The 24,722-nt window shown below is 46.8% G+C and overlaps 2 protein-coding genes and 1 non-coding gene across 6 annotated transcripts in view; 1 reads left to right on the top strand and 2 right to left on the bottom strand.

Moving 5' to 3' along the window:
* The window catches only part of NR2C2 (nuclear receptor subfamily 2 group C member 2), a 76,190-nt gene extending 70,198 nt beyond the window's left edge, over positions 1–5,992 (bottom strand). Inside the window, exon 1 of one of the 2 annotated variants that reach the window (XM_067043372.1) lies at positions 5,639–5,992. The gene's annotated coding sequence lies outside the window, so the exon portion shown is untranslated. The remainder of the gene's footprint in view (positions 1–5,638) is intronic. The other variant, XM_059076892.2, reaches the window with a different exon arrangement.
* Positions 5,993–17,747: 11,755 nt separating this feature from the next.
* FGD5 (FYVE, RhoGEF and PH domain containing 5) overlaps positions 17,748–24,722 on the bottom strand; it is a 117,900-nt gene continuing 110,925 nt past the window's right edge. For all 3 annotated transcript variants that reach the window (XR_010842461.1, XM_059076853.2, XM_067043408.1), the window contains exons 20-21: positions 19,786–19,940; positions 17,748–18,946 (exon numbers count right to left, since the gene is read on the bottom strand). Coding sequence is in view for 2 of the 3 variants with exons in the window: in XM_059076853.2 (XP_058932836.1) it covers positions 18,910–18,946; positions 19,786–19,940 (192 nt within the window). In the remaining variant the exon portion in view is untranslated. The remainder of the gene's footprint in view (positions 18,947–19,785; positions 19,941–24,722) is intronic.
* Positions 21,008–21,114, top strand: LOC131764733 (U6 spliceosomal RNA). Its single transcript, XR_009337934.1, has one exon. It is a non-coding gene; the product is annotated as a U6 spliceosomal RNA (small nuclear RNA).

Raw genomic sequence — 24,722 nt, 5'->3', positions numbered from 1 at the left:
TTTTTCAGTAATTCCAGGCTTATTCACCTCATCAACCTAGTAGAAGGAAGCATTATTGCAGAAGCAATGGAGGAGTGGAGAGAAAGAGAATGAAGGCAGTACAAATGACATTTCTGAAATGTTCTACAAATAATATATAATCAGATTCACTGTACAATAAATACCACCAGGGGACATGCATCCTGAAGCCTGCTGGTATTGTTTAACTTCTTAAGAGTCATCCAATTTCAGCTGTCTATCCTTCTCAGTGGAGACCTGCCTGCCACACAGAGGTAGGCAGTTATTGGACTTTTTATTGGAGGTACATGTGTGGACAGCCAGGTAAGAAACTTTTCTTTTTTTTGTGGCATAGCTTCTATTCAAAGATGAACAATAAAGGAAAGTAAAGTGGCTCCTAGGAAAACCATAAAGCCTTCAAGTTTGTGTCTGGCCCTGCCAGCCTCTCATTTCTCTACCCACTCTTTGAATAGCATTCACTTCATTTTCCAGGCCCCAACACCTTCTCTCATACCTTCCACTAATCCAAAGAGAGAATGATATGCTCTTCTATTGTTGGCAGAAATTCCCCTCATCAATATGTTAACACTTCCAGGGATTAGAATCATCAGGGTTACTGTCGATAATTTTGGAATGAAAGGTTTCACCTCCTGTTATGGACTTCAGGCCTCATTAGAGTGGAAGAGGTATCACACTCTGTCCCTGAGGCTGGCTTTCATGATTATAGGCTACCTGGAGCCCAGGGGTAATCAGAAAGATAGATGAGCATCTGAGCTAGCCTATTCCTTTCCCATCCTTAACAATTCCCTTCCCACCCCTCTGCTCCAAGACTCCCAGATGCTGGGGTATGAATCTGCTCTTTCTGTCCCCCTAACAGTGTCCTATGCCAATGCCCTGATCTGGACTTTTGTGTCTTCTATCCACTCCCCCCACCAACACTGTGAGCTATGCTAGCTGACTGTTCCCAGGGAGTCTTGCCTTTTTGTACAGAGCCCCTGCTACTTAAAGCTCTAGCACTCAGGGCACCTGAAGAAAAGATGGGAAGCAAGTAACAGCAGTATGTGACAAGGGATATGGGGAAGGAATGGCAGGATGGGACAGAGGCACAAAAAGAATCTCAGCCCCCAGGCCTATTAGGTTGAGGCAAGTGAAACTCCAATAGGTAAGAGCGTATCTTTTACAACGTGTGACAGATTAGGTTAAAGATGATAATCATACGTGGAGGGAAAAAGTCTACATCTAAGCTCCTCATAACCAGCAATAAAGTGAAAATAGATACACTAACCTCTGACAGGTGAGTTTTGCATCAGGTGTGAGGCTAGACTTGATGAGCCTTAAGACGGATTCCTTCCCAAATTCCCCCTATGCAGTACTGATTAAGGGGGACTAGTACCTGCTCTAGGAGGTGCTTTGGGATTAAAGGAGCATGTGGCACATAGGTAAGCAGACTTAAGGATAAAAATCCCAAATGAAAGCCCTTAATATGTGGAGACAGTCAGGCAGCTGGACACATGAGGCCAGCGTTCAGGGCCAACGTTGAAGGTGGGCTGATCCACACAGGCCCACCTGCCTTGCTCTCTATGCCATCTGGATAACAAGTGGTCCCTGTTTCTGACCCAAATCTCAGTGTTGGCTCCCCGCCTCCCCATTTTACAAATGGGGAATGTATAAGCCTCAGAGAGGCTACCCACTCAAGGTTCCAGAGACAGGCGATGCACTGTCACTTGACTCCTTGGAGACAGATGCTAAAACTTCCCAGAAGTCCTCATGAAGGGACATTATTACACATAAGGTTTTTCTCCTTTCTGCTAAGGCATGTTCATGAAAACAAAACTTCAAGGTCACCGTAAATACAACTGTTGAAAGCAATAAGTAAGTAACTGAATGTTGTAAGATAATACACACACACACACACACACACACACACACACACACACACATATATATATATATATATATATATATATATATTTAGCTTTTTCATTAAACTATCAGTTCTTTGGTTACCCTGAATTAGGTAGGTAGTTCAAGGAATCAAAAGTGTTAGATTGAACAAGTGATACCAAAAAATCCTTGAACAGGATAAAAAAGAAACATCCAAAAATAAATAAATAAAAGGGTGGCTGTTGTTTTAAAAATACCACAACACTTTATTTGTAAAATCTGTATTATATAAGTCAACAAAAATTTTCTATTTACCACGCTTTTAGGCAGAAGCTTGATGTATACCTGGCAAAATGTGCTTTTAAACCTGGTAAAGCAGTTACAAGGTGATTTTCAATAATTCCATTACATGAATCAATTTATCTTTGGAAAGATAACTATTTTAAATTAATGGCTACAGAGGCTGAACTCCCAACTCTCTGCAAACCCATTAAGTCTTCTTCTCTGTTCTTTGATCCCCTGTGATAGAATAAGACCAGCATTTTTTATTTCAAGAAAATCACACTGGTGCTTTGATTCTTCAGTTAAAGTAAATGGCATGATTACATTTGGCTGTTTATTAATGAATTCCATGTGAACTCATTAACTTTCATGTAATTTACCTTGTAATACAACTAATTATTAAATTATCTATTTCTCATCTCAAAAAGACCCCCCCATAAATCAACACATTAAGTGTGTAAAAAAGGATTTACGCGGGTTATCTTACCCATATTCAAGTCTGCAGGCAGTGCCGTATCTGTGAGGAACCACTTCTTGAATTCATCCAAAAACCATAACAGATATTTATTTTATTGCTGGCACTGCTAATAAGCCCACATAAAAAGGCACCATCGATGAGCAGCAACTTAGTTAGCAGTGATATCATAAATTATAAACAATTCATTCACTCAACAAGTAGTGCCAGGCACTCTGCTAAGTGCTGGAAGTACAATGGTGCCCAAAATGATTCCTGTTCTCATAAGGTAAGGGGAACAGGTATCAATCAATCAATCACATTGTGGAGTGTAACTATGAAATGAGATAAATGTTAAAAAGGAAAAGAACACAATGTAAAGTAGAAGAATCTGATCTAGACTGGCACTGGGCATCAGAAAGGGATTCCCTGAGGAAGCGATGCTTAAGCTGACATCTGCAGGCCTAAGGGGTACGGGGGGCGGGGAGGCAGGGAGCAAATGAGGATTTCAGGCTGAGGGAACATCATCTGAAAGGGCCTGGGGTAAAGGTAAGCCACACTTTCAAGAAAACTGAAGGCAGGCCAGTGTGTTTTGTGCACAGGGAGCTAGGGATACATGGATAAGAAAATGATGTAAAGTCTTAGAAAGGTTTTAAAATAGGAAGCAGGCAAAGGACCTCTACCATTATATCCTGCTAGGGTTTTAAAACTATAACGCCTGTAAGAGAATTCTGTCAATTGTAAAGCACCCCACATTTTTGTTAATAGTATTAGTTACACTACTGTGTTTTCTAAATAAACTTTTGGTCTGGATGCCAAGTGACTAGCTGAAAGCAGAAGAGCCAAAACCAGTTACCCCAGTGTTCCAATGCAGTGTTTTGCCCCTACACCACACTGCCTAAAAATCTCATTGTCTGTATCGCTTAACCAGTCCAATGTCTTTACCAGACAGCTAGTGCTTCATGACAATAACTCCAATTGTGAGCATTTACTTATACGTCACTTTTCTAAGCTCCTTATTTACATTAAACTCATTTAATCCTCAATTCTAGAAGGAAGGTTCTATTTACGGTCCAGATGAGGACAATGAGCCTCAGAAAAGTTAAATAACTGACTCAAAGTCACAGGGCTAGTAAATATTGGCACTGTTAACCACAACACTATTTAGCTTCTGCCTACAACATTTTGTGTGGGTGTGTGTATGTATGCAGATACATTAGGGAACGAGGGAGAGAACAGAACTCAGGTTGTTGGAACCATATTCACATACTTGACACCCACCAATGTCTTACTCAACTAGCGCCTGGGTAACACGGGGGCTCAGCAAATATTAGAGGAATTGAGGATGAACACAAGGGAATGACAAAGGATTTGAATCTGGAAGTAAAGCGATTTTCTGAGGCTTTCCACCAAGTCATGTATTCAACAGCTATTCATTTCATGGCTATATTTTCCTTGACTCTCTCATTGATTATTAAATTAAAGATTTATTCTCCACTACCTCTGTCATATTTCACAGACCTCCGCCTGGAGGTAGACGGGAATAATGGACGGGACAACGAACTAGTTCTCCAGCCTCACTCACACCAAACGCCTTCCCTCCTGGGGTTTTGCATTTGCTGTTTTCTCTCTCACGCCATTCCTTCCTCGGGTGCCTCCATTCCAACATCACGTCCTCACGGAGGCCTTTCCCGACCATACAATCGCAGCTGCGTCGGGCCTTCAACACATCCAGTTTCACTTCACTTCCTTCACAGGATTTACCACTCTCCGAAATCACCTCTTAATTGTCTATTCACCCTACCCCCAATTATAGGAGGGCAGGGACCTGGTCTAGCTGGTTCTCTAGATGTATCCCCAGTGCCCCAGACTAGGCAAATACGTATGTAATCAACGAATGATAAGAGAACACTCCAGATTCCCCTCTGTTCTCTCAAGCCCTCAATACCCTTAGGCTTTCCACTTCGGGTGGCTCCACACTCCATTTTCAACAACAACACCATTTTTCCATTACTCTGAGGTTCGGAAAGTAGCCTGGACTCCATTTGCTGAGTTGAGCCCCTCAAACGATCTGAGAAGGGAGGTCCAGCCTGGCAAGAACGCCCATCCTCCCATTTCACAGTCGATGAAATTGAGCCTCAAGGGGAATATACGGGCAGGAGCCCAGATTCCAAAAAGCCCTTCCCACGAGCCAGCGCCCTGGATTCAAGATGCTTCATCACCTTTATTACTACTGTCCCACAGCACTCATTCTGGACGCGTTCCACGCGGAGGACGCGCCCGGGCCCTAACCACGCGCCCCACGCTCACCCGGCCGCGCCCCCGCCCCGCCCCCGGCGCCCTGGCCCCACGTCGTGCCCCGGCTTCTGCTCCCACCCGGCCAGGGCTCCTGCGACGCGCGGGATCCGCCCCGTACCGACAGAACCAGTCAGCAAAGCCTCGGGGGGCGGCGCCGCGGGGGCCCCGGCCCTCCTATCTGGGCGCCAACTGGCCCGCCCAGCTGTCGCTCACAAGCTCGAGCCCCACACCCGCCTTCCTCCCTTTCCTCCATCCTCCCCTTCAGGAAAAAACAGCGGTTGGGCCGCGGCGGTCGCCAACTGCGGGCGGGAAGCGGAGGGTAGAGGAGCCGGGGAGCGAGGGAAGGAGGGACTGCAGAAAGGAGGAGGCGATAAAGGAGGAGGAGGGGAGCCTGGCCCAGCAGGAGCCATCTCCGCCGAAAACAAAATGGCGGCGTTGGCGGAGGGCCAACTGTGAGGCGGGGCCGCGGCCGTCCCCTTCCGCCCCCACCCTCGTGCCGGCCGGGCCGGTCAGGGGTAGCCCGCTCGCTTCGCCGGCCGCGGGCGGGGAGGGGAGGGGAGCGGCCCGGCCCACTATGCAAAGCGGTTGGCGCCGGCGCCGCCGCCCCGTGGCAAAGGTAAAAGGGTCGGGTTCAGCCGCCGCCGCGGCGCCTCCATGTCCGCGCGCCAGGACCGCCCCCTCCGCCGCCGGCCCGAGCCCGCCCCGGCCTTTTTTCAATTTTACCTCAGGATTTGGCGCCAAAGCGACCTCGAAGCAGGTCCCGTGTCTGCGGCGGGCGGCCCCCGGCGCGGAGGGCAGGGCGCGGGGAGGCCGGTTTCCCGGCGTCGGTGGATGGCGGGAGCCCCGGGCTCGCAGGTCAGCGGGCGAGAAACGAGACGCCCAGGTGGGAGCGCGGCGGCGAGGGCGGGCCCGGAGGCGCCGCCGGGGTCGCGGGGAAGGAGGGGTTTGTTATTGTTTTTGTCAGTGAAAGGTCAGAGTTCGTGACCCCGGTGCCGCCGCCGCCGCCGCCGCCCGCGCGCTGGTAGGAGGAGGGCGAATGTTCTTCTTCCTCTTCCCAGAGCCAGCCTCGCCGCGGCCGCGGGGGGCGGGCGAGCACGCGATTGGCTGAGGCGCGCGCGCGCAACGGAAAGCGGCGGTCGCGCTGCTCTGTCCGGCCCCTTGGCGGCCCGGCCCTGGCGGCGGCGGGCGCAGGGCGCAGCGTGCCGCGCAGTCCGCCGCGGTGTCTGCTCGGGCTGGGCCCGTACCGCTGTAGGGCCAGTATGTAGGTTAAATGCCGGGGTCGTCGGGGTAAAGGGTTGGTTGGTCGTTTTCGAAGGCCAGGAACGCCGGGCACCGTTATTCGGGGGCCAGCCCGCCCCTCCCGGGGGCCCGCGAGCTCTTTGAGGCCGGGTAGGGGCTGTGTTCTCGCTCTGACGTCTTCCACCCCGGCCCCCGCCGAGCTGAAACCTCTGTGTTGATTGAGGAAGCAGTGACAGAGCGGAGAGCCTGTAGGTCGGAAGCGGGTGGTTTGTTCGGTGGGTATTGAACTGTTTGTGCCCTAACTCGGTATAGATGGTCCGAGGAGGCACCAGCTTCTGAGAGTATCAGGTCAAGTGCATAAAAAGTATCGCGATTTGAAACGAGTAAACCATGCTTAAGTGTGTATTTAAAAACTCTTTGCAGAATTGCTTAAATTACATAAATACAATTGCTTCTCTTTGAGCCTATGAATATTGGGTTGTAGCTTTTCATTAGCTACTTCTCTCTCTTAAGTTGTTTTGACTTGCTTTAGAAGGTGTGGACCACTGTTTTATCAGGGATGCCCTGAAGTGCTTAGGCCAGACTCCTTGATCACCATGCTTTCTCTGTAGGCCGAAGATCCTCTGCTAATTGATTTTTTCCCTGCACTTTTCGTCTTTATTATGAATACTGACTCCAAGGTGGGTCGTTTACGTTTTTTTCTTAAACACTGGCCATTTGGGCTTTTATCAGTGTGACCCCAAATTTGAGTATTTTGTCCATAATCTTGTAAAATTTTTGATAGGAAATGCTTTAAACACACCCATTTTCCTTCCTTGTTTTCACCTTGCAAGGAAGTAAGTGGAGAGAAGAGTTAAATTTATAATGTCATGGTGAACCACAGATCCTGAAGCTGGAAGGGGTCTCAGAAATGATATGGTCAAATCCTCTTCTGGCAGAAAGATTTTACAGGAGAGGCAGATGAGAGCAGAGAGGTCAAATGATATGCCTCAGGGAACACAGTACTTTGATGGTAAATCCTTGTAAACGTGGACTGCTTTGTAACTGTGTACTTTTTTCCCCCAAAATTGTTTCTAATGTTATATAATACTTCTAGATATAACTTTAAAATACACACTTATATTAGTTTTAAGGGTTTTTTTGGCAAACAAATTACAATTGTACTAGATTTTTGAAATGAATACTAAAAATAGTTTCTATGATGGCTTATAGTTTTCTTAATTTTCTCCATTTAATACTCGACAATTCTGTGACCAAGGCACTGTTATTTCATTTTACTAAGGTGCAGGAACTGACACCCAGATAAGTTAAGCGACCTTCCCAGTGCTACAGGTGCAGAAAGTGAAGCCAGGGCTCTGGTCTAGTGCTTTTCACCTTAAGGTTTACGTTGTAAACCATGCTGCATCAGTTTGCTGTTTGTAGTAGTATTCAGTAAAATTTCCAGTTAAAACAGGGGTCCTCAACCCCTGGGCCATGGACCAGTAGCGGTCAGTGGCCTGTTAGGAACCGGGCGCACAGCAGGTGAGCTGTGGCTGAGCAAGCGAAGCTTCATCTGCCGCTCCCCACCGCTCCCCATCGCTCCCCACCGCTCCGCACCACTCCCCATCTCTCTTCACCGCTCCCCACCGCTCTCCACTGCTCCCCATCTCTCTCCACCGCTCCCCACCGCTCTCCACCGCTCCCCATCTCTCTCCACCGCTCCCCATCGCTCCCCACCGCTCCCCATCTCTCTCCATCTCTCCCCACCGCTCTCCACCGCTCCCCACCGCTCCCCATCTCTCCCCACTGCTCTCCATCGCTCCCCACCGCTCCCCATCTCTCTCCACTGCTCCCCACCGCTCTCCATCGCTCCCCACCACTCCCCATCTCTCTCCATCATTCTCCATCGCTCCCCACCGCTCTCCATTGCTTGCGTTACTGCCTGAACCACCCCACACCCCTCCTGTAGAAAAATTGTCTTCCATGAAACCGGTCCCTGGTGCCAAAAAGTTTGGGGACCACTGAGTTAAAAGGTTAGTTCAATATTAAAAGTCATAGCAAAGTTCACAATCTTGATGGGCTTGAGCTCTTTTCTTCCCCTGAAGGACAGAAGCACATGTACATACACACACAGATTGCAAACAATATCAGCAGGTAAAAGGCTTCTGCAAGCTGAGGGCACCACTGCTATAGTGCTGTTTTTTGTTCCATTGTGTTTTTGGTAGAAGGTTTTAGTGAGAACTCTTAAATGGCTTTGTAACACTTGATGGACTTTATAATCACAAAAATACACATGTTGTGTTATACTAGCTATACTTTGTTTTTGACTGTTAATATGATGTATCCACATTTGCAGTAACAGTGCTTTTAACGTTTTATCAGCCTTTAAAATAAAGTGTTCTTAATTGCGGAGTGTACTTCAGAACTGCCAGGCCCCCCTTTGGGTCTGAAACTGTAAGCTTTGGGTGGTGCCTGGCATCAGCACTTTGACTGAGCATCACAGATCATTCTGATGCACCCTACAGGCCCACATCACTGATATAATTCCAAAAATGTGTGGCAGGAAAAAAAAGGCAAAACTTTTTGTTTAACCTTTTAAAAGAATCTTTTTTAACTCCTTAACTATGCCTGAAATCACTCACGGCCAGGGCCAGTGGCTCAGTGGGAATGATAATATGCAGCGGTACCCACAGCCCTTGTGTGTGCGTCGCCCCAGCACCTACCCGTACGGAGCCCTGCATCAAAGTGTGCTCGGCCCACAACGCAGTGCCTAGTACCGAAGTACAGAATGGGCGTGAAGTGGGCATTTCCTTTTTTTTTTTCCCGGCCGCACTGTGCAACATGTGAGTTCTTAGTTCCCTGACCAGGGACTAAACCCGCACCCCCTGTGTCGGAAGGTGGAGTCTTAACCACTGGACCACCAGGGAAGTCCTGCAGTGGGCATTTATTGAATGAATGCTTTTCACAGCAACAGTGTATGGTAAACAGTGTTCATATCATTATCCCATTTTTACAGATGAACTCAGTGTAAACAAGGTTTTGGTGACTTCCTGGAGCTGAGATATGAGCCTGGGGCTTCTAGCTCCATACACAGTACTTGTGAATGAGATCCAGGTGTTCCCTCCTCTGCCCTCTGGTCCTCTGGGCAGGTCTTTTTTCCCACAACACTTAAGCAGTCTGTTCTGCAATCATTAACCGAGAGCAGGAACTAGATCATGCGGTTTCATTTTGTACCTAACAGAGTAAATGTTTTTTGCCATCCAAGCTTATTTTGAATTTGCATTTAAATGATAAATGTTGAGTCAATGAAAATAAAGTTTTGACTAAACAATAGTTGTAGATGTGCTAAATTTTTAAAATTACTATTATCTAGCAGAGATTTTTTTTTTTTACCTATAAGGGTATGGCTTTTGTGATAGCGTAAATAATGTTTTTTTATTTTCATAGACTAGGAAGACAATAATTACCTTCGTAAGTACTTAGGTACGTCTATATGGCAATGTTTCTATAATAGCTTATGCTTTATTACTATATACAGTAATCAGTTTCTGATCTGTTTGTCATTTGTATAATTATGACATGTTTATAAAATGAACTTTTAAACCTCACGTAATTGTTGCTAGCCTTTTTTTTTTTAAGAATTTGGTATCTGAATAGACGTAATCATTGAATACCAGATTGCACATTCCTTACACTTACACATTATCCTGTTTAATCTTCATAATAACCCTGTGAACTAGATGGTATTATCTTTTTTCTCTTTTTTACAACTGAAGAGGCAGAGGCCTTTAACAGAGGAAGAATAACTTCTCCAAAGTCACCTGGCTAGCAAGTGGTGGAACGTTTATTAATAGTTATTTCTGCTTATTTCTTCTCTTTTGTCCTTGAGGACTTCGAAAGGAAGAAAACCTTCTGCCCAGCTCCATCATTCTGTCACAGTCGAGCTCTGTCACAGTAGAAGGTTACTTGCGGAGGTCTCAACCTCTGTATCAATGGCCCTTGTTCTTCCCAGGAAGAGAAAGACCGACCCTGCGGTGGATGGACGGTTCTGGAACACAGGAGCACTGCCAGCGTGTGTCCTGAGCCCCTCCAGAATGGCTTTTATTGAGAGTTACGACCATTTGGTTTCTGACCTGGGGCTTCCCATGCCTTAATAAGTTGTACTTGGCTCAAGTATCTTGGACACATGATGGAAAATCAGATTCTCCTCTCAGAAAAATGCACCTGCCCTTAGTCCCGCTTTAGAATATGCTCAGGAGGATGTGTTGTTTTTAAATGTCGTCTAATTGGGACTCTCAATCTTTAGGCCTGGAGTTCTTTACTAACCCAGCACCACCTCAAGAGCTAACGCACTTGGGACCACCAGCCTTTCACTGATGAAGTCTATAAGTTAAGTCGTAGCATTCCTTGAGTTTCTTAAAGAAATTATTTCCACCCCACAGCCTGTTCACTGCAGGCCAGGGAATGCACCTCGAAGCGGAGATTCCTTGGAAAAGCCTCTCCCTTAAGTGCTTTGCTTTGGATCCTGCCCTTTGCCTTGGGGATAGGTGGACGCTGCCTGAGGCTTCTGGCTTTCTGGAGACTCTGGGTACACTTAAGACTGAGGGTCTAAACAACAAATCCCCTTGGTTTTACCCTTAGGTTTGGCCCCTTCTCCACTGGTCCCTAGTTTAGGTCTTACCTTCATCTCGCTGCCGCTGTGTAGTTTCCTAGCCTTCCTAACCAGTCTAACTAGTTGCCTTCCTCATTCATTCATTCATTCTAACTAGCTGCCTTCCTCATTCATTCATTCATCCTTCCTTGCTCCCTTTGTGCTGCTGCTGAAACAGAGCCTCTCCTAGCCCTCTTCTATTTATGAAGGTCTTTAGTGGTTCTGCATTGCTTTGGGCTGAAGTAAAAACTCAAGAGGCCTCAGGTGGGGCCTTGGGGGAGGGTGTAGGAGTCTGGCAGACAATCTAAGGGAGGTTAATAAACTGATACAAACACAATTAGTATGTTAAATGGTGGTAGTGACACCTGGAGAGCTCAGTACCCACTTAAAGGCGTAGAGCCCCTCATCAGCTCCTGGAATGTGGTCCAGAGATGAAGCATCTCAGATTTCTCAAGAGAAACCAGAAATCCAGATTTGTAAACATAAAAATTTCTTAGCTTTAAAATGTTGGCAGTTTGCAAATGGTTTTTAAACTGTGCAGGCCAAGCAGCATCTCAAGCATGGTTCTGGGCCTCAGAACCAGTTTAGGACCTCGGACTAATCAGATAAAATCCCACCTCCTCAGGGCAAATGAAAGTCCTTCATAATGGGTCTTTTCAGCCACCTTCAGATTAGAGCAGTCATTCAGGGGTAGTCTCCCAACAAAAAAACTGTTGAACTCAAGAATTTTGATTCCTTCTATTGAGCACACATTTTCATCTCAAGGAGAGGGAACTTGGCAGGCAGGAAACAGAAGCCCCCCATTTAGAAGCTGAATCCAGGGACTTCCCTGGTGGCACAGTGGTTAAGAATTCGCCTGCCAGTGCAGGGGACAGATTCCTGGTCTGATCCCGGGGGTTTGATCCCTGGTCCAGGAAGATCCCACATGCCGCCGAGTAACTAAGCCCATGCGCCACAACTACTGAGCCTGCGCTCTAGAGCCCATGAGCCACAACTGCTGAGCCCGCACGCCACAACTACTGAAGCCCACGCATCTAGAGCCAGTGTACCAAAACGCAGAGTAGCCCCCACTCACTGCCAACTAGAGAAAGCCTGCATGCAGCAACAAAGACCCAGTGCAGTCAATAAATAAATTTTCAAAAGTTGAATCCAAAGGGTGTCTGTGTTTCCTGTCTCCTTCCAGGGCAGTCAGTTGTCTATAGGGTGGGGTCAGGGAATGAGGGTCTCATGACTCCTTACAGAGACTCCACTGGTGCCCCTGTTGAGTCCCACCATGGCCTTCCCAGATAACGGTGCCTCCGGCTTGCAAGCCTCTCCGGAGGCAGGGGCTGATATGTCTCACTGGCATCGTTTCCGGCGGGGGGGGCACTATGGTATTAGCTTTCTCCTCTGCCAAGTGAGCTGCCACTGTCCACGCGTGTTATATCTTCCAAAGATGAGCTGACCATTTCCATACCCCATGCCTCTTGGATTTTCTTTGTCCTTTAGGTTATATCTCGTTATTCATTTGCTGTCCTTTTAGTAGGTTTTGGGAGGAGCCAAGAAATGCATGTTTCCCGATTATCTAGGTGTTTCTTGAAGCTCAGGTTTCAACGTGAAATTTGACTTGTTCACAGACGTTTCAGAAATGACTTAGGTAAATCAGCATTTCTCTGTATTAGGAAAGTCATTGTTTATGAGCGTATCAGAGTTTCAATCAGCAAAGTCTGTCTTTTCACCACAGGATGTAAAGTCAGTTTCCAGAATAAGTGAAAGAATTTGGGTAGCTTTTCCATGAATTTTATATGTTCTCCTCTTTGCAATATTTTGAAGCATTCAAAAAATAAAACTGGAAGTGTAATTACATTTGAATATGTGTCTTTAATTCTGTTTTGGCTCATTATGTGTCTGACTGCAACTTTGTGCTCTTTATTTTTTTTTCCTTACCTGATACTCAGGCTAGTGGTTTAAAAGTTTTTTGACCATGATCTATAAGTATAAATACATTTTTAACAACAAGCAGCATATCACATATAGTATATACATACACGTATGATTGAAACAAAAATGTCATAAAATGGTACTTAAGGATGATGGAATATTCTGCTGCCTTCTCCTCTGCTCTTCGGTGTGTGGGGCAGGGGTTGGGTCCTGGTTGTGACTCATTGCATTGATTTCATAACTCACTTGGAACTTGGGGGATACTGTCCAGTTTGAAAAACAAGAATAAAAGAAACTCATTTATGGTGCTTTCTTCCTTTTTTCTTTTTCTTCCTTTTCTCTTTTGTCTTGTGCTTCCTTAATACAGATTTTCTCTTGTCCGTGCTTCTCTTTTGCTCTAGTTTAACAGCACCCTTGAAAGATGATCAAAGTAGAGAAGAGGCCCGTCGACATTCTGCTCTGTCAACACGGAATACGCTTCCCTGTAAGACATCGTCAATTCTCTGTGCACCGAAGAGACCCAGACCATGTAGAGAACTTGTCTGCAAAATCACTCCATGATCGCCAGGACATTGTGAGGGTGGCCACGGGGCCTTTAGCTTCTCCAGAGAGAGTTCTGGTGGAAGGGGATGTGATGCTGGGCACTGCCTCTGGAGTCTGGTGTCTGGCTCGGTTAGACTGGTTTCCCCTCAGATGTTCACTACCGTAGTCGTGTATTCTTCCTGATGACGTCTGGCACAGTGTAGAGTTCTAAAAGGTGCCTTGCAGTCCTGTCTGACGACACTAATGACAGCCCTTGTGCCTAAAACATCACTTCAGACACTCGGGGTCTCATGTTCTTCAGCTCAGGATCTGACTGTACACTGCAGATAAACCCTGTACACTGGTACCACAGACTCCAAGCCTGGCCACAAGCTGAGGTCACTGCCCGCAGACTCAGTTAAGTTTTTACTCTGAAAACCTTCCCAGACCCTCCCAACCCTGGACCCCCAACTCGCCTGTCCACACTTTCCTGAGGGCACTTGTAGACCTAGAGAGGGACACCCCAGGGGAGAGGGGTGGGCCACGGGAAGAGCCTGAAGCCACCCACACATGCACAGTGGGGCAGCCATCCCCAGGGCCAGCTCTCCCTCTGCTGTTCCCCGCTGCACCCCAAGGGGGGGGGCAGCCACGTTCTGGCTGCAGCTGCTTGTACATTTGTGGTCTGTCACCCCGACACACTGCTCTGGCTTCCCATGACCAACACACCCCGGGCTGTGCATTGCTTGCATTGGCTTGATTTCACGTCTGGAAATAGCCCCCTTCCCTTGGGGGTGCAACCCCCCCCCAGGACACAGAAGTGTTCTGTGAACACGTGCTCTCTTCCCCTTGGAACTGGTCTGGCAAGGATATGATGGCTTCCTTCCCCAAATAATACTTCTTGTCCATTCTTATAGGACACGTGTTCACTATAACATTCGGGCTTGTCTTTTCACCACAGGATGTACATTCATAAACGGCTTGAGAATAGCAAGTGATTGATCAATTTTTTAGGTTATTACTTATAAATCCATCATAAGAATTCTAAGCTGTTCCATCATGTGAGTGAGAGAAACGTGCTGAACCCCCAAGGTTACTTACCTTCAAAATCCCTCATATTTGAGCGCGCACCCTAACATGTCAGTTATTGAATAACACTAGAAATGTGAACTGTGAAATTATTTTTAAAGCATGTATACTTTCGGTTTTAAATATCCAGATCCCCATTTTAAATTGAAGTAAATCTTGTGCATATGATTGCAGAAAAACAGGACTGTATTCATTGTTGCAATTAGTATATTGAGATAACACTGGATTACGTACATGGATGGTACCTTACGTGACAACATCTGAGGACTCTGCTTGGAGAAAAAAATGCACAATGTTTCTCTGACTCAACATTGTGTTTGTTATAACGTTGGAGAAAAGGTCCTACTGATTGGTCCTGGGCGGTTAGAGATTTCTGTTGATTTTAGGAGGGACTTCATGTTGCAAGGGTCAGAAGGTTGCCTGAGTATCAGCTCACACGCATTCGAGGAAGGAACCGCAGGGGAGCAGTTACAAGCATGGGTTGCGAGTGTGTGACCCGGGGCAAGTGACCTAACATTTCTATTCCCCAGTTTCCTCACCTGCAAACTGGGGATAATAACAATCAGAAAAACAACTCACCGCAACAGGTCCTCGGGAGAATTAAACGGAGGAGCGGGGTTAAAGGTGCTTAGAGCCCTTCGAGCCGAGATGTTTGCTATCATTTGTTGTTAATCACACAAAGGTCTTCTACGAGCCCATGAGAGATCAGTGCTGTTTGGCTGCTGATTTAATAATTGTGTTTATTAGGGTCTTAAAATACCAATAACATCAAACCAGCCTCCCCAATGCCACTTACAGTAATATTCAGCAAATATACGATAGATGCCCCAATGATGGCTGTGTAAGTTACTCTCTCACAGAACATCCCCCAAATCCATGGCAAGGCCCAGCCCGTGCACTACACTAATCCAAACCATAGTCTCCTTTCCAGAAGATGTGGTCCAGAGCGTGGCCACTGTGGCCGAATGCCCCCAGCCGCCTCCGCCAGCTCCCTCTCCCCCAGCTGACGGGTCTCAGCCAGTCATAGCGGTGCCCTTTGCAGTGACAGCTCAGTAAGTGTGGTCCTGGAGCCGTGTGGAGGGTCTGCTGGGTGCTTCTAAGAAGCTACAGGGAGCTGAGCCCCCTCCTTGGGGGCTGTGAATAGGCCAGCAGGAGCTCCCATCACTGGGGGCGGTCACTGGTCAGCCTCTTGGGAACCAGCCCTGGAATCAAGCTGGCAGTGGACGACAGGTCAGTAACCCAAAGAGCTTGGGGCTTGGGGGATACTGTCCAGCCCTGAACCTGCCCTGCTTTCCCACTTCTTGCTGAGCTGATTTCCTAACTGTCTAAACCAGCGTTAGGTTGGTTTCCCTTTACTTGCTATTGGAAACAGACGTCTTAGTGCGGGTACATTTGTCCTCTTGACGGACAGTTAACACGTGGAAGCACAGAAGTTTCCCTGCTCCCAGCAGCCGCATATCACAGGCTGAATCCATGAGGGAAAGAATATTCCAGCATGTGGTTGACTGCCCCACAGCAGAAAGAAACTCGGAGGCTTCCCTGGTGGCACAGTGGTTAAGAGTCCGCCTGCCAATGCAGGGGACACAGATTCGAGCCCTGGTCTGGGAAGATCCCACGTGCCACAGAACGTCTAAGCCCGTGCGCCACGACTACTGAGCCTGCGCTCTAGAGCCCACGAGCCACAACTACCGAGCCCTCGTGCCACAACTACCGACCCGCGCGCCGAGAGCCCGTGCTCCGCAACAAGAGAAGCCACCCAGTGAGAAGCCCACGCATCCGCAACGAAGAGCAGCCCCCGTTCGCCACAACTAGAGAAAAGCCCGCGCGCAGCAGCGAAGACCCAACGCAGCCAAAAATAAAAATAAATTAATAAATTTAAAAAAAAAAAAAAGAAAGAAACTTGGGTTCCCTCTGCTCCTACCTCTCCCGGTCCAGGTGGCCTCAGTCCCCACGTAGGGCCTCAGTGTTCAGCGATGCCATTTACACTGAATCAAACGAGAGGCTGGACCAGATGGTGAAAGGACTCTGACCTGCTTCTGGGAATACAGCAGGGCCGTCGGGGTGGGGGGCACGCCAGCACACCACCTGGGCATCAGCCCCTCACTCCTCACCTGCCCGGGCTGCATCCAAAGGAGAACGAGTGGTCAGGGAATCTGTCAGCCTCGGCAGAACAACTCAGTGTATTTCTGACATGTCTTAATAGAAGACTTATTAGGACCCAGGAACTCAATGTGTCCCGGGACGCTACCATGTTCCAGTGTGCTCTGTGTTAGTGATAACGAGCAGAGTTCTTCCTGCTGATGAGGACCAGTCCAGACTGGAGAGACACATCCAGTCTCAGGAAAAAGCTGTGAAACCACCAGAGTGTAAAGTAAGTGCTACCTGCTTTCCAGCGTCACAGCCTTCGGTCCACTTCTACAAACGCCCGGTGTGCGCCGTGTCCCCTGATCTCTTTGGCAAGCTGGGAGGGTCTCCGGGTGAACAGGTAGAGGCACCGGGGCTCAGGGCTCCTGGAGTGTGTTCTGGTTTCTAAGCCACAGCACTGCTTCCTCTCTAGAAACACAGCCTCTGCTGGGGATGTGCCCAGGGGCTGCCCCGTGCCTGGCGAGCAGCGGGGCAAAGCAGGCATCGCGGGGCCTCGGGCAGCCACTCCTCCAGCCTCCGCGCCCGAGTCACTCTGGGCTCACCCAGTGGACAGACGGTGACGTGAACGTGTAAGACGAGCTGGACAGAGAGAAGGGCGGGGGAGGGACAGTGAGCCAAATCAACCAGTAGAAGTTGGCTGAAATGCGTCCACACAGAACCACGGGGAGGACGGGTGGAAAGAAGGCCCAGGTACCCAGGCAGATCCTTGCCCAGTCACACGCGAGCTGTGGAGGACCTCTGTGGCTACTTCCTTTGACAAAACCCAACCGGTATGTTTTAGCTACAACCCAGGTGTTTTTTATTAGCGTAACTATTCACCGAGGATAAAAGCCCTATCACATCTTCTTTACAGAGTATCAGAAATAGGATGTTATACAGTAAAAGAGGCCTTCCAGATGACTTCCGGCCATAATTCTACCCGGAGCTCAGAAACTGGCAGTGGGCAGTGGCACAGGCGGGTTGGAGGAGCGCCCACTTCCTCGTGCTGAAGTCTTGCTGTGCTTTCTAAAGGCTCAAAGGGTCTAGAAGGCCCATTTCAATATGTCTGATGATGAAAATGAAAGTCCTCAAAAATTAATAGGAAGGCCTCTATAATCACTTAGTTTGAATCGTTAATTAAATGTTTAACCAAACATTTTAAAAGAACTGCAAACTAGAAAAAAAAAAATTCCCCTAAAAATATATAATGTAAATACCTCCTGGAGACGGTGCTTTTTACAAAATGTTTGTCAGCAAATGCCTTTTTTAGGGGGCAGGGCAGCAGGAAGATGGGGACAGGACATCAGAAAATGTGATGATTGTTTTTTATTTCGATGAGAGTAACAAGGAGTCCCCCCACCACTCTGCTTTATGTAAAAACACATCCAGCATCGTGAGCAGCAGTCATCAGCGGGGAGGTGACCGAGCCCCAGGCGCCCAGAGAGGATCTTCAAGCCGCTATCTCTGTGCTCCCTCACTGTGTGTCCAGAGGCACTGGCCGAGACCACGAATTCACCTTCTGATTGCATCCTGTCTTCTCTCCTTTTATCTCTTTCAAGGCTTCAGGAATACAGCAGAAGGATCACCGAGTCGAAGACAAGAACAGTTCTCACAAGCGTAACGACGTCAGCTGTGCGGGGTAAACTCAGGAAGGCACACAATAAATTAAAGCAGACCCCTGTCTCTTCGGAGGGTCTGCAGTGACCTCCGGGGGCGGGGGCCGGATCTGCCAGCAGCAGAGCTTCCCGCACTACTCTGGTGTTGGGACCACCGTGGGGAGGACGGAGTATCTCCTTGCGGAAGCCCTGTCGGTCTGCAGATCGACTGGGCACTTGGAGGAGAGAGTCCTCCCCTTGCGCTCCAGTGCCACGTGGCCCTGCGCCCTCCGTGGTAAGGGAGACCCTCCTGGTGCCGCCTCCTTGCGCCACAGCCAGTACTGGTGGCAAATTAGTCCACAGGACTCCATCTACCATTTACTTAAGTAAATCCCTTGGAAAAAATAAAACTGGAGGTTGTTGCTCAGTAAAACAATAAAGTGCTTTTGATGAGAGTAGCTGTTATTTGCTGGTTGTTTCTCATTTCACCTGAGGCACTGACATCAACAACGGGAAAGGTCATCATGTTTACCAGGAGTAAAAATTGTAAAAGCTTGTTTCTACTAAAAAGCTTGCATTTCTAAAATGTACTTCTCTATCGGTTTCCACGTCTTCATGTGACTAAATTTTAACTCACTACTGGAAAAGGAAATCGTTTATGCCTGGGGTGGGGGTGGAAAACACGAACACAGAAAAGGTCCATAAATATCCCTAAGGGTTCCACTTGTGAAGGTGTGAGAGAGGGGTTACAGCAAACAAGGTCAGGCCCCATGCTGAATCGAGATGTGTGTCCGGATGAGTGGAGACACAGATTGGCTTCTGGAAGGGTCCACGCATCAACCGAAAAGTATACTCTGAGTCCACGGGCTTGATAACTGCTATAACACACTTGCGTCTTCCATGGCTTCAATCCACCTGCAATGCAGAAGAGAGGGGACACTTGGTGTTGAGGCTCTGCCTGGAACTCTGGTCATGGAACCCATGAATGATGAGACTACGTTATTATTAGCCTGAAGTCAGCAACCGTGTCCTACTACATTTGTTTCCCTAGCATTTAGCAAAACGCCTAGAGTACAGTGCAAAGGTTGCTGAATCAATGCACACCTGTATAAATGAGTCATAATACAGGCAGACCTCGTTCTACTGCGCTTTGCTTTACTGTGCTCAGAGGTACTACATTTCCTATAAATTGAAGGTTTGTGGAAACCCTATGTCCAGCAAGTCTAGCAGCACCACTTTTCCAACAGTATTTGCTCAGTTTGTGTCTCTGTATCATATTTTGGCACTGCTCACAATATTCCACACTTTTCCATTGTTACTGTATTTGTTATGGTGATGTGTGACCAGTGATTTTCGATGTTACTATTACAAAAACATCATGGCTTGTGGAAGGCTCGATGGTTAGCAATTTTTAGCAGTAAAGTTTTCTCAAATTAAGGTATGTACATTTTTTTTTTAGACATAATGCTATTGCAGAGGTAGCAGACTACAGTATAAACATAACTTTTTATGCACTGGCCAACCAGAAAGCTTGTGACTCGCTTTGCTTCAACGTTCGCTTTATTGCGGTGGTCTGGAACCAAACCCTCAATACTTCCGAGGTCTGCCTGTGAATTTAAATCTGCTGTTCTGCTGTGGCCCGAGGGGACTTGAAAGGACAGGATGGATGGAGAAGAACAAGCCAAAGCCCAGGGTGAGAGCTCATTCCCTTCTGAGAGAGAGGCAAGGAGACGCACGACTAGTTATTTTGGTACCTCTGAGCCGAATTGGTATCCTCTGCTTTGAAGCTATAAAATACAGTTTTCTTGTGGTAAAGGTGAAAAATAGGTCCTACTTCGCTGCTGCCCTCCTCCTTTTCTGGCGCAATGGTGAAACCTAGGAGGGGCATGCTCTCCAAGGCCACTGTGTCCTGCAGAGAGGCAGAGGGAAAAGGGATGTTAAACACGGCGAGATACCCAGTCAGCGGCTTAGCCATCGCTGATGCTTCCAATGTAACATGCATGACGAGCCCCTCTGTGTGGGGCACCTCTGGCAACGGTGCGATTATCACACACATACGCTTCGCTCCCACTTCCCCGCCAGCACCCGTCACGAGGAGGAAAAGAAACTTAACACTCTGTGACAGCATTTAAGGTCCAGGCACTTCCATTTTCACATTATCTTGCTTAATCTTCGTAACAATCATAGAAGGTGTCACCCCTATTCTAAAAAGAAACTGAGGCTCAAAGAAGGTAAATAACTGCCCAAGATCACACAGCGAGTAAGGGGCAGAGCCAGTGTTTGGACTCATGACCACTTTCTAAAACCCCACATTCTTTCCACTGACTCGATTTATCAGTGACTCAGATTTCCAGTGTTACCCTTGGTAACATATTCTGTGCTCATCCCCGCAGGCCCTCTTTCCCACAGTGCTGCAATACGGAGCACTCAGGGTGTTCGTGCTAGAGAGCTGCTAACAATTCAGTGAGATGTGCCCAGAGAACACAGATGGATCTTAAAATCACAGTGCTTAGTGGAAAAAGAAAGAGCTTTTTATATATAGATAAAGATATTTTTATACACATATATTTATGTAAAAATACATGTTCATAAAGAATACAGCTTTATATGGGCTTCCCTGGTGGCGCAGTGGCTGAGAGTCCGCCTGCCGACGTAGGGGACGCGGGTTCGTGCCCCGGTCCGGGAGGATCCCACGTGCCGCGGAGCGGCTGGGCCCGTGAGCCACGGCCGCTGAGCCTGCGCATCCGGAGCCTGTGCTCCGCAACGGGAGAGGCCACGACAGTGAGAGGCCCGCGTACCGCAAAAAAACCCCAAAACAATCAAAAACAAAAACAAACAAAAAAGAATACAGCTTTATAAAATCACACATAAACAAAGAGATATAATTAGTTAAGCACATTAGAATGATTGTGGGAGGAGGAGGGGGAGTAGAGTTTGTGTCTAAAAGGGAATCAATTTTCAAAGACTGCTAGATCAGTGCTCGCTTTGGCAGCATATATACTAAAATTGGAACGATACAGAGAAGATTAGCATGGCCTCTGAGCCAGGATGACACGCAAATTTGTGAAGCGTTCCATATTTTTATTATAGAGCAGAAACTAACATACCATTGTAAAGCAATTATACTCCAATAAAGATGTTTAAAAAAAAAAAAGGACTGCTAGATCAGAAAAAAACTTTTAACAAAATTCAACATCATTCATGATAAAAACTCACAGCAAACTAGGAATAGAAGGGAACTTCCTTAATCTGACAAAGGGCATCTATAAAATACCTACCAGTAACATCATACTTAAGAGCGAAATAGTGAATGCTTTTCCCTTAAGATTGAGACAAAGCAAGAGGATGCTCACCCTTACCAACTAAATTCACAATTGTACTGAAACCTCTAAAAAGAACAAAGTTGGAGGACTTAGACGACCTGACTTAAGGCTTACTATATAAAGTTATAGTAATAAGACAGACGGTATGGTATTGGCATAAGGTTTGGTAAATATATCAGTAAAACAGAATAGGGAGCCCAGAAATAGACCCACACTTAGTCATTTAATATTTAATAAAGACACCAAAATAATCCAGTAAGGAAAGGAAAGTCTTTTCAACCAATGGTGCTGGAACAACTGGATATCCACAGGGGGAAAAAATGAGCCTTGACCCCTATCTCACACCATACTCAAAAATTAATTTGAGATAGACCTAAATGTAAGAGCTAAAACAGTAAAGTTTTCAAAAGAAAATATGGGGAAAATAGCTTTGTGACTTAGAGTAGTTGGAAGTTTCTTAGGACATGAAAGCAATAGCCAAAAAAGAAAACATTAATTGACCTCACTGAAGTTATAAACTTCTGTTCACCAAAAGACTGACTGATTCATTCATTCATTTAAAAAAATGAACAGACAAGACACAGACTGGGAAAGAATATTCACAAAACATTTATCTGATAAAAGACTGGTAGCCAAGGTACAGAAAGAATTCCTGTAACTCAATAACAAACAACCTACTCTAAAAAATGGGCAAGAGATCCGAACAGACACTTCTCAAAGAGAAATATATATATAGCCAACAGACACACGAAAAATATCATTAGTCACTAGGGAAATCTAAATTAAAACCACATTAAGATACTACTACACCCTCACCAGAATGGCCAAATTAAAGACTGACAATACCAAGTGCTGACAAACACATGGAACAACCAGAACTCCCAAATTTACCTACACTGTTGCAGGGACTGTTAAATGCTACACCATTCTGGAAAAATGTCTGCTAATTTCTTAAAAGCCAAATATATACCCTTCTATGATCCAGAAATTCCAATCCTAGGTATTCACCCAAGGTGAAATAAAAACCTAGTTTCACACAAAAACCTGTACGCAAAAGTTTAAATTGGCTTTATTCATAACCACCTCAAATTGGAAACAACTTAAATGTCCTTCAACTGGTGAATGGACAAACGAACTGGTATATTCACAAAATGGAGTACTACTCAGTCATAAAAGAAATGACCTATGCAACATGAATAAATCTCAAAAACATGCTGAGTGGAAGAAGTCACACACACACGATTCCACCTGTATGAAGATCTAGAAGAGATAACTAATAGACGATAGGAAAAAAATCAAAACAGTGTGTTGCCTCTGGGGATAGGGGTGAGGTGGGGATTTACAGGGGTATTCATTAGTCAAAACTCAACAGATAGTATCCTTAAGATTTGTGTACTTCATTATATATAAATTGTGCCTGAAAAGAAAAAAAAAGTGGGAGGGAGGGAGATGCAAGAGGGAAGAGATATGGGAACATATGTATATGTATAACTGATTCACTTTGTCGTAAAGCAGAAACTAACACACCATTGTAAAGCAATTATACTCCAATAAAGATGTTTAAAAAAAAAAGAAAAAAAAATACAGAAATATTGAACTCTTAGGGGGAAGTATACTTGAAAAGCATCAAAAAGTAAGATGGATGAGAGATGAATAGATAGATATTTGTTCTAGGAAGTATAATAAAATGTTAATTGTGTAATCTAGTTGATGGTTATAAGACAGTTCGCTGTAAAATTCCTTCAACATTTCTTTATGTTTGAAATTTTAGAAACATAATAATACATATATTAACTAAATAATAAAATATTGGAAAGAATTTAAAAGATTCCTATATATTTCTGATAGTCACTCTCTCCAAGGACTGTTACTGAGAGCGAGTTACATCTGGCTCGGGTTTACCTCAGGGTACATGACGGGGTTCCTGGTAGTGTAGACGGTGAAAAGTGGCAATCCATTTTACCAAACTTTTTTCTTTGATGGAATTTGAAAGCTTGGTCCTGTCACTGGTTTAGGCTTATTGAGAATCTGTACAAGTTCCTCCCTCTGAAGAAGTGGCTTTGGAAGCATACTTAAATCCGTCTTTGAAAATCAACACACGCTCTCACTTCCATGACGACTGCTGCTCGGGACCTGGGGCCCCTGGGCTTTCCATTCTCCAGCAGGACCCACTCTCTTTGGTGGCTGGATAATTATCACTAGGCTCTGTTCATCTGTCTAAGCCAGCATTTCTTCCCCAAGTGTGTTTTCCATGAGATGCTCTGGGAGGAAGGGCCTGCTGTCAGGCCCCCCGGGACCCTCCACATCCCGAGGACCCACAACACGCCGTTGCTCAGCAGAGACTCAAAAGCACTGCTGCCGATGCAGGGGACACGGGTTCGTGCCCCGGTCCGGGAGGATCCCGCGTGCCGCGGGGTGGCTGGGCCCGTGGGCCATGGCCGCTGGGCCTGTGCGTCCGGAGCCTGTGCTCCGCAACGGGAGAGGCCACAACGGTGAGAGGCCCGCGTACCGCAAAAAAAAAAAAAAAAAAAAAAGCACTGCTGTGCGGAAGTCCCACAGACCGTGTACTCAGGCTTCTGTCAGAACCCGGTTCTCAGAGGGCCCCCGCGAGCGCCCTGTGGCATACCTACTTAGGAAGATGCCGCTCTGGGTTGCAGCACATTTCAGTTTGTTCCAGAAAGACGCACATTCTCCTCAGCATCTGTGGACCCGTAAGTGAAAGGCTCCCTCAGGGAGGGCTTGCCTCACACAGTGCCCGAGTCACTCAGGCCCACAGTGGGTCCCCTCTGTGTGTCTGTGTCCCTCCTGGCCTCTGGGATCCCTGAGGATGGGGCTGACTGCAGCTGGCGCAGCTGCAGGCCCCTCAAGAGGGAGGCTTTACGCCCAGAAGAAGGCAGGGCCTTCTGCCCGGATGCCAGCCTCTGCGGTTAGGGCAGAAGGGCCAGCCCTGTGCTGATGTACACGTCCTTGTGGGTAAAGCGCCGGCCCCGTGCAGCTGGGCAGAATGCATGTAAGTCCCATTTTCAAAGCGGATTTCGCCTGTGGAAGCCGTCAGATGGCGGGGCCTGGACAAGGAAATCTTTCACATTATCCCACAGGTTCAGCCTGGGCTAGGACCAGAGCGCCCCCTGCTGTACAGCCAAGCTCACACCTATCTACTCCAGAAGCAGGCTTGACCGAGGCCCTCTCTCCCACATTTTATTTTTTTATTTTTTATTTTTTATTGTTTTAAACATCTTTATTGGAGTATAACTGTTTTACAATAGTGTGTTAGTTTTTCCTTTACAACAAAGTGAATCAGTTATACATATACATATGTTCCCATATCTCTTCCCTCTTGCATCACCCTCTCTCCCACCCTCTCCCAC

This window comes from Kogia breviceps, chromosome 10, assembly GCF_026419965.1.
Source record: "Kogia breviceps isolate mKogBre1 chromosome 10, mKogBre1 haplotype 1, whole genome shotgun sequence".
NCBI lineage: Eukaryota > Metazoa > Chordata > Mammalia > Artiodactyla > Physeteridae > Kogia > Kogia breviceps.
Note: the sequence above shows the minus strand (reverse complement) of the source record. Positions and strands in the feature narration are given on the sequence as shown.